The sequence below is a fragment of the Lycium barbarum genome, chromosome 1 (assembly GCF_019175385.1).
Source record: "Lycium barbarum isolate Lr01 chromosome 1, ASM1917538v2, whole genome shotgun sequence".
Lineage (NCBI taxonomy): Eukaryota > Viridiplantae > Streptophyta > Magnoliopsida > Solanales > Solanaceae > Lycium > Lycium barbarum.
In genome coordinates, this window is record NC_083337.1 from 141,831,599 (window position 1) to 141,841,402 (window position 9,804).

Below are 9,804 nucleotides of genomic sequence, written 5' to 3' on the forward strand. Positions count from 1 at the left end.
CACGTCAGGATACATCTAATTTGACTTAAAGCGGAATGACAGCTACGAACCGACCAGTTATGGTAGGACCCAAACATCTGTTTGTCCTTTTAAACTGTCAGTTCCCAAGTAGCTTTCCCATTCATACAATCCTTAGTTGCGCGTGTAATGCAATTATTTCGGGTGTGTTTTATGAAACCTTTTTCCCTGTAAAATAAGTCATTTTCTGATAACCAAATACAAAAAAAAAAAAAAAAAAAAAAAAGCTTCTTCACTTATTCTTCATAATCCGTTGATAATTTCTTCATTTTAGAAATTATTGAGTAGTGAGACAAAATATTATTAAGAAAATAAGTTTTGTTGTATCAAACACACGATACACATTTTCCTCTTTTTCCCAATAAGTATACCTTCACTATGTTATTGAAGAACCATGTGAGAAATAAAAAAGAATAATAATAAATACTTTAGTCGATGTTATGATTGTTCGTGTTATAATTGTAGTATATTACTTTTTATTTACGATTTTTAAAAAGCTTGTAAAAACATATGATAATTAAAAATAGAACGAAAGGAGTAATACTTTTATGTACGGTTATTTTATGTTATATAAATTAAAACAGATAGAGCAGTGAAGAAAGACAAGAAGAGAACCATATGATATTGACGATTGTAGGTATCTATTGCTTAATGCAAGAGGGGCATCAACCAAGTACGTATATTGAGAAGTGAATGGAGTTACCAGTTAACCAAGAATGTGGGTACTATATTTCCTAGGCTAGTCTCCTTATGTAATGACTCTTAAATCTGTTTAATGAATAAATATCCTTATTACGTAGAAAAAAAAGAAGAAGGTGGTGTTCACGAAACAAAGAACGCGTGCGGCCAGCCATTTTTAAAGGCAACGGATGGTAATAAAATGCCAAGTAGATGAAGAAGGTCGGCGAGCCTAATTTCAACACTGGGCCAGTTGCCCATGATGGCAAGCCACACCAACACCCACGTCACCGAACAAGGGTCCCACGTGTAGTCACACGTTTATTAAACAAATTTAAATTATAGTTGCCGTATTCTCATATTAGTATAATTTAATCGGAAATTGATAGATTATGTAACTATTAATTATAATTTCTCTCTTCAAGTGTTATATCAAAGAAAGTCATCTTATTCTCATTTTCGGGTTTTTGGGTGTTTATGTTATCCCTTCTTTCCTTCTATGACTATTCACAAATTGCAAGCCCGATCTACACCGTGTATATTTTTGGGGTATCCTACGAATCATAGAGGGTATAAGTGTTATGATTTATCGTCCAACAAAATCATTATTTCTCATCACGTGATTTTTGATGAGAATGTTTTCCCATTTTCCAATCTACATTCTCCCACTTCAACTACTTATGATTTTTTGGATGATGGGATTTCCCCATTTTGGTTGCATCATATGGCTACTAATCTGGATAATCGGCCCAAACCACCCCACGCTGCACCCGTGACCCAGCCGACTATCCCCCCTCCCACCATGGCTCGTACTGCCGCCTTCCCTGCCGCCCTACCCCCTTCGTCTCCCACACCCATACAAACATCACCCCAGCCGCCCCAATCTACCAATCCGCCCCGAATGATGACCTAGAGTCAAAATGGTATTTTTAAGCCAAAACGTACATTTAACTTGAATACCATGGTTACGAAATCCCCTCTCCCTCGTAACCCTGTGACCGCCCTTCGTGACCCGAATTGGAAAATGGCTATGGATGATGAATTTGATGCTCTTATTAAAAATAAGACGTGAGAGTTGGTGCCTCGTTCACCTAATGTGAATGTTATTCGTTCTATGTGGATTTTCACTCAAAAAGAAAAGTCTAATGGTGATTTTGAGAGACATAAAGCCCGTCTTGTAGGTGATGGAAAGACTCAACAGGTTGGCATTGATTGTGGTGAGACCTTCAGTCCGGTGGTCAAGCCGGCTACGATCCGTACCGTTCTCAGCCTTTCATTATCAAAGAAGTGGCTTATTCATCAGCTAGATGTCAAGAATGCTTTCTTACACGGTGAGCTCAAGGAAACCGTGTATATGCATCAGCCTCATGGTATCAGAGCAGGACCCATCTCACCCGATGTTAGGCTCTCAAATTAAATTTCCCGCGCTCCAGATGTCTAGCCCTGGGCGTGAGATGGGGTGTTGAAGAATGAAAAACAATCCCTCATCGGTGGTTAATGAGATGTGTGATCTCCTTATATGGACTTGGGCAATCCTCACCTCATAAGCTAGCTTTTGAGGTTGAGTTAGACCCATGATCCATTTCTTTACATGTTGAAGAATGAAAAAAAGTCTCTCATCGATGGTTAATGAGATGAGTGGTCTTCTTTCATTCCTTGACTTGGTTAATATACAAAATATTCTAACCTAAAATAGGAGATTACAAAATATTCTAACTAATATTTACATAATCTATCAGAAATACCTGAATATTATTTAATTTTCCATTTCATAATACTCTGCTAGATTTTCTTGTAATAAGGTACTCACTCTATTCTACTTTATGTGACAATTTCTTTTACCTAGTAGGAGTATATTTTAAGAAAAACTATCTACTTTAATTAATTTTAAACTATTCTATTTTATTCTTAATGTCATAATCTTATAATCACATAAATAACATGACTTGTTTGAGATAATAAGTAATGCAAATTTTGTACACTCTCTGCACAAAATTCTACTACTAAATAGTTGTGTGATTCACAAAAAGTAGGCTATAGTTTGATTTGAGTTTTTGTTTTAGTAAAGAAATTATTGTATGAGCCAATCTTTTTTTTTTTTTTTTTGGAGGACAAGTCTGCAATTAATTGTATCTGGAAAGTATCACTAATTTACTTCTTAGTTTCATTTTATATGACTATTTTTGATTGGATATATAATTTAAGATATTAATATTTTACAGGAGCATGTTTGTATTTAATATTAATGATAGTGAAAATATATATATATATTATATTAAATAATTAAAAAGTTAGTTCACAGAGCTCAAAGTTCTAATTGTTTAATATAATTGTATTCTTGAAAATTGTAAAAATTGATACTACTAAAGTAGTACTAGTAGAATATCTCAAAGATTTTGTTTATGATTTAAAAACTGTTTTCCATGGTTATGTTACGCCATCTTAACTCATCAGCTTATACAAGTGTCTGTCACTCTTGAAAAAATTGTCTCATTAAAAGAAAGGTTTGAACTTCGAGCCAACTCTTAACAAATTTCGTGTACTTTTAGTGTATCCACGTGCTCACATTCTCAACGTTTTGCAAAATTTTAAAAAGATTTGATCATTTATTATAAATACTGTCTTTTCTTGAAGTTGAGCTAATTTCAGAGACCGGGGTTGGTCAGAAAGTTTACTTTATTTGCAGACAAATGTTCTTACTTTGTGTAGCTTTTTATAAGTTCTTTTGAGTATCATTTGGTGGATATTTCAAATTTGAATAGTGGAAACTTGTAGCTGCTTAGTTTGAGTTGGATTGAGGTGAGATGGAGGAAAGGTATGAGCCATTGAAGGAACTTGGTTCTGGTAATTTTGGGGTGGCAAGGCTAGTGAGGGACAAGAAGACTAAGGAACTTGTTGCTGTCAAATACATTGAAAGAGGGAATAAGGTATTTTCTCTTGTCAACATGATTTCTTTCAGTGCTATTAATGTAAATTTGTAAACTTGGTCAAGTTGAAAGTTTAACTAGATATTTATCAATTCTTATTTGAGGTTAAGCTCGGACATTCTTGCTAAAAATAACTCAAAAATTTGGTCATTGCATCATAGCGTTGGGTGTGCGAACAGTCCTATATTGGTAGTTGAAAAGGAAAAAAAGTTAATTATAAGGTATCGGATACTCCCTAATGATGTAAGGCCTTTTAAAGAAACTGTGCGGGCTTGGCTCAAAGCGGACAATATCACATCATCACTATAGGAAAAAATATATCTGGCAACAAAATTATTTTTGTTGTTATATATTGATTATTATTGCAAAAAGTACTTTTGCTAACAATTTTTTTTTGTTGCATAAACTTTTCCCAACGGCTGTTATTGCAACAATGTGCAACCACTTTTTTTTTGTTGTCAAAAATACTTTTTGCGATAATAATTAATATTATGGCAACAAAATTAAATTCTTTGGCAACAAAAATATTTTTTGCCAACAATAAAACTAAGTTGTTGCCATACTTTCTTGTAGTGCATGTTAGGAGTATTGGACCGATTAGCCAAACACTTAGTGTATTGTGAAGGTATTTTCAGGCATTTTGGTGGTATATGTAGAAAGTTTTGGCACAGAATTTATTTAGGTTGTAGTTTGGAATTTTGGGAAATTGAGTAGGAGTATTTAATTGATGTTGATAACATTTCCGGATTTCCCCCTTCTCCACTTTTTTTTTGTTTGTTTGTTGATTTCTTGACCCAACATTGTATGGGCTTGAGGTTTAGTTGATTGGTCTTAGTTTCTTGACTGAGTTAGTGTATTGCTGTCTGTTTTTGTTTTATAATCGATTCACCGGGCAACAATCTAGTGTGGAGAAACATTGGGTTGATACTGGAAAAGCTCCAGTACATTTTCTCCTAATTTACTGGATTCATGTCCAAAAAATGTCATATGCTTTATCTCCAGTTACTTTAAGTGTAGAAAAAGGTTTTTATGCTCTCTCGTTAAGTTAGCCTGATTTAAATGATGTGTATTTGTCTGTTGTTTCAGATTGACGAGAATGTGCAGAGGGAGATCATAAATCACAGATCATTGAGGCATCCTAACATTATCCGATTTAAAGAGGTAAATACCTCCTTTTTCTCCTGATATGAAGACTTACAACAACCAGAATAACAAGAAGTAATTCTAAGATTACGAACATGCTTGAGTATATACTTCAATTTACTAGATTGAGTAGATTGTGCTTGGTAATTTTAGGTCCTCCTGTTGTTTCTCAGGGCTTCTCTCTTGGCTTTTCGTCTTCTCCTGCTCCATTTTAAATGGCAAACCAGCGTCATGTTGAGATTAAAACACTTCATAGATACTTGCCTTGACTAGATTGCGTAGCTATCTGGCTTATTAATCAATTCTAACAATAATAAGTAAGAAGCTTAGGCTTGTTATGGTTAAAGTTCTTAAGCAAAAGAATGATGCTTTCTAATATGTCCATGGATATCCTCAAGAAGTTTGATTTGAGTAGCCTTGTTTACACAGCGTAAGTGCTCTAGTAGGAAGAAGACTGGAGAATAAAGGAAAATGGATTATGCTCATCTTTCTTCTGAGCAATGTATATTATCCACTGTATTTTCTGTATGATCCATATTATAATCACATAGTTTCCTGTCTGGACTAGCTCAAAGTGTCTACAGAGCATAAAAGATGGAGTAAAATTATCATCCCCTGGGACATCCTCACAAATCATAAGCTCTTGCTCTGACTGAGCTACCACTTATATATTAATCAGAAATTCAGAATATTATGATAAAAGTTCCTTCCAGATAAGTGGAAACAGATATGAGTTACAAATAGTTCTGCTTCCATATGTAACGAGAGTACATAGAGTAATTGGTGTAGTTTTTGCTCAAAATGTCATCCCGATGAACTCTAGAAATGTCTGTTTTGGTCGTCTAAGGCAATTACCACTTCATTGCATAACCCTTTTCAACTGCTGTGATCTTTACACTTAAGGGTTAATGTTATGTGGTATTGTCAGAATCACTAATTCTTAACAATTCAAGTGCGGCATTGCTTCTTGCTGTGTCATAGTAAACATGGTATGGCCCTTCTTGCTATAGGTATTGTTAACTCCTACACATTTAGCAATTGTGATGGAATATGCAGCAGGGGGAGAACTTTTTGCTAGAATATGCAGTGCCGGAAGATTTAGTGAAGATGAGGTTATAAACATATCCAACTTATTCTTTACCTGCATTTGGTGAGAATGAGATGTTATCCCTTATCATTTCATTTTGTTCTACCGACAACAGGCTCGCTTCTTCTTCCAACAACTAATATCTGGAGTCAGCTACTGTCATTCAATGGTATAATTTTGAAAATACTTTTCTTTATTCTTTTATGATATACATATACTCATGATTCATTTAATAATCTTCTAGAGCAATACTTCCATTTCACTGCAGGAAATCTGTCACAGGGATTTGAAACTGGAAAACACACTCCTTGATGGAAGCCCAACACCACGTCTTAAAATATGTGATTTTGGCTATTCTAAGGTTTCTTGTTTTCTAGTTGAGAAGTTATCAACTATCATATATCTAGTAGGACATTGCATTTTTTATTTACTATTTTCTTCATCATGCAGTCCGGGTTATTACATTCACAACCCAAGTCGACAGTAGGAACACCTGCTTACATTGCTCCAGAGGTCCTGTCACGGAAGGAATATGATGGGAAGGTATACATAGAATCTTGCAGAATTCTCTGACAAGCTGTGGTTCTACCTTTAAACCCCATCCCCCTTTCCATCTTCCTCCCATTCTAGCTAAAGTAAAACCCTCAAGCATCACAAGCATTGCATTGACCTGATAATTTTATTTTATCGATTTCGCTTTCACTAATCTGCTAGGGGCCTTTGTTTGCATGGAGCAGTCTGTATATTTGGGATTTTACTGAAAATTGCAGTAGTGGATATGCTTCAAATTTTTTGTGCAAAAGAATTTTAGAAAAGATCAGTAAATTTATGGATGAAGTACTGATATGTTGCTTCGTTGAAAAAGTCATAGATAGCCCCTTAAACTTTACCACATTTTCCTCTGGGCTACCTAAATCGAGAGTTGTACCTATTGGGTACTTAAACCAGTCTAAATTTGATCCTATTGGGTACCTTTTTCACAATAATCAGCAAAATTAAGAGAGTATATTACACTCTCCATGACGTGGCAACTTTGTCCAATGAAAACGTTACACGTGGCGATGGGGTCCATTATAATAATTAAAAAATAAATTATACACCCCCTCCCCCAATTTTCATCTCCTTCGCCCCCCCCCCCCCCCCAACTGGCCGCCGCTCCCCCACCACCGGCCGCCGCACCACCGCCCCCAACCGCCGTCTCCCCACCCCACCAATAATTTATTTCCCTTTTCTTCTCTTCTTTAGGTCTATCAATGTCTTTACAAGACCCACCAACCTTTAATGAAAGGTGAGATAAAAAAAGAGTTATATTAATGGTGAATCCCCATTTGTTCTGGTGAACGAGTCATAGTAACGGTGAATCCCCATTTTTTCCGGTGAACGAGTCATAATAATGGTGAATCCCCATTTTTTCGGGTGAACGAGTCGTAGTAATGGTGAATCCCATTTTTTCCGGTGAGCGAGTCATAATAATGGTGAATCCCCATTTTTTCCGGCGAACAAGATGGTAATGCTACTTTTCAGATCTAAAAAGGACAAAAAAAATTGTGGTAAAAATTAACATCCAATTCAAAAATTAATTTTATATAAATAATTAAAAGAAATGAAGTGTTATAATGAAGAAGAAGAAGAGAAAAAAAAAAAAGGAAGAAGGAGAAGAGAAGAGAACTGCAGTGAAGAAGAAGATAAAAAAAGGAACGTACAGTGGAGTGGGGTCAGGGGACAGACAAGCGGCTGGGGGGGGGGGGAGGTGGGTTAGTTTTTTATTAATTTATCTATTAAATTTTATTTAAAAGAGGTAAAATTTTAACCCAAAAAAAAAAAAATTAAGGATGAAAGGGCTGTCCACGCGCCCAACAAAAAGTGGAATCAATTGCTGCGCCACGTAGGCGCCACATAGGCAAAAGGTACCCAATAGGATCAATTTAGACTGATTTAGATACCCAATAGGTACAACCCTCGATTTAGGTAGCCCAGAGGAAAATGTGGCAAAGTTTAGGGGGCTATCTGTGACTTTTGCCTTGAAATAAAGTATATGTTATCCGCTTAGAGACTCTAACAAATCTGATGAAGAACCTGGTATCAGCATTTACTAGTGTCTGCTTCTAGGTTTGTTTGCACGAGTGAAGTACTACAATACTGTTGAACCGTTTGATGTAGCACAGTTCGTCTTAGATAAATGTGTGGTCCTAAAGCAAACCTTCTAGTAAGAACTTACCCAACCAAAAAAGGAAAAGAAACAAGAGAGCACTAAATTCTTATAAACACTTGCTTGCTCATTTGATCACAGCTGTTTCTGAATGCCTCAATGCTGGTTTACATCTGGTTCATTTTGAGTTATTTTAATTGAATATTCTGCACATCTGAAAGTCTTGCATTTTTAGGTTGCCGACGTGTGGTCATGTGGGGTGACACTGTATGTGATGTTAGTAGGAGCATACCCTTTTGAGGATCCTGAAGATCCTAGAAATTTCCGTAAAACTATCCAGGTGAGTTTGTTAATACTTTGATTTGAGGTTTGAACCAAGTAAGCTTTTATTCTGAATGATGGTTGATTATTTTTGTCTCAATCAGCAGCTGAAGAACTGTTTGTTTCCTTTTACAGAGAATAATGAGCGTCCAGTACTCCATACCCGATTATATACGAATATCTGCAGATTGCATGAACCTTCTGTCTCGAATATTTGTTGCGAATCCATCAAAGGTAAGTTTAATTTACTAAACTTGCTAGTGCATTGATACTGCAGTGGTTTTCGATGAAAGATTCTTTTTCTTTTACACATTAGAAGCAAGCTTTCTTGTTATGCATTGTCCTTGGCACTAAAGTTATTCCAGTTGGCGATAAAATCAACCAAAATAATGACGTTTTGAGCGGAACATTAATCATTAAGCTGTGTATATGCCAAATATTGGCTTAGTTGAAATATTTCAATTGGCTGCAGAGGATCACTATTCCAGAGATAAAGAAACACCCCTGGTTTCTAAAGAATTTGCCGAAAAACTTGATGGATGGCAAGAACGCGAATTATGGAGAATCTTCTGATCAGCAACAGCAAAGAGTCGAAGATATAATGCGGATCATACAAGAAGCAACGATCCCTGGAGAAGGTTCAAAACCCAGGCAAGCACCTGCAGGGGCAACAGCTGAGCCCGATGACATGGAAGGTGACCTGGAATCTGAAATTGACATCAGTGGTTATTTCGTCGATCATATCTGAGGTTTACATTGTGAACTAGACTGAAAAAAGTTGTAGCATGCAATTCTGACTTGCTTATATATAATGTAAAGAAGACTATATGTTTTTGATTATGCACAGAAATATGAGTTTCAGGTGTGCTCAACTGTATGAGATGTACTCAGCCAGCAACTAGAGTTATGTGTTTACTGTTCTTTTAACAATGGACATATCAGGTTATTTTATATTAGTATCTTTCTTGATTCATAATTGACTGAACTCTTGTCAAAATATATGAACTTCCCAAATGTTTCTTTCAGGGACATTAATTGGGCATATTGCATCAGCAATATTAAGGCCCCGTTTGGACATGGTTTGAAACCATGGTTGGACATGCAATTTGAATATTTTTGTTAGGAAAATGAGCTTACATTGTTTAAAATATTTTCTTTATATTTTAACTATTCCGGGTTGTATGGTAGTCCATAAACATGCTCCCAATTAGAGTGTGTTAATTGGTACTGGGCCGTGCACTTTATGTGCTGGTGGGTCTAGTAAGGCAGTGAGTGTAGGCTTAATCCAATGAGGCCCATAATGGGTGGGCCCATTAGGATTTCAATATTGCAGCTAGGTCCCCTCCTCTAACCCTATATAAGACACCTCTTGGCTCTTCTGTGTTATCACTTTAGAGAGACAATAAAATAGGTGTGAGGTTGTTGTCCCATTGACGCCGCCTTAACGAGAAGGGTAATAGGGAGGAAGACCTAGTTCGTTC

The 9,804-nt window shown here is 36.1% G+C and overlaps 1 protein-coding gene across 3 annotated transcripts; it reads left to right on the forward strand.

Annotated features, from left to right (window-relative positions):
• The first annotated feature begins 2,479 nt into the window (after positions 1–2,479).
• On the forward strand, positions 2,480–9,259 carry LOC132640808 (serine/threonine-protein kinase SAPK3-like). 3 transcript variants are annotated; one of them, XM_060357588.1, is made up of 10 exons: positions 2,480–2,498; positions 3,472–3,623; positions 4,710–4,784; positions 5,777–5,878; positions 5,969–6,022; positions 6,122–6,214; positions 6,304–6,396; positions 8,238–8,342; positions 8,459–8,557; positions 8,796–9,259. In XM_060357588.1, exons 2-10 carry the CDS (start codon positions 3,501–3,503, stop codon positions 9,069–9,071), a joined length of 1,020 nt encoding a protein of 339 aa, XP_060213571.1. In that variant the 5' UTR covers positions 2,480–2,498; positions 3,472–3,500; the 3' UTR covers positions 9,072–9,259. The 3 variants fall into 3 exon arrangements, with proteins under 3 accessions (XP_060213571.1, XP_060213580.1, XP_060213562.1); XM_060357579.1 differs by lacking the exon at positions 2,480–2,498 and adding an exon at positions 2,617–3,200; XM_060357597.1 differs by lacking the exons at positions 2,480–2,498; positions 6,304–6,396 and having other exon boundaries at positions 2,616–3,623.
• The last annotated feature ends 545 nt before the right edge of the window (positions 9,260–9,804 follow it).

Bases quoted from the DNA above. Each gene is read 5' to 3' on its own strand.
- LOC132640808 (XM_060357588.1), top strand. From the start codon at position 3,501: ATGGAGGAAAGGTATGAGCCATTGAAGGAACTTGGTTCTGGTAATTTT. The intron at 4,785-5,776 runs GTAAATACCTCC...TTCTTGCTATAG, and splicing joins ACATTATCCGATTTAAAGAG to GTATTGTTAACTCCTACACA. The intron at 6,023-6,121 runs GTATAATTTTGA...ATTTCACTGCAG, and splicing joins TCAGCTACTGTCATTCAATG to GAAATCTGTCACAGGGATTT.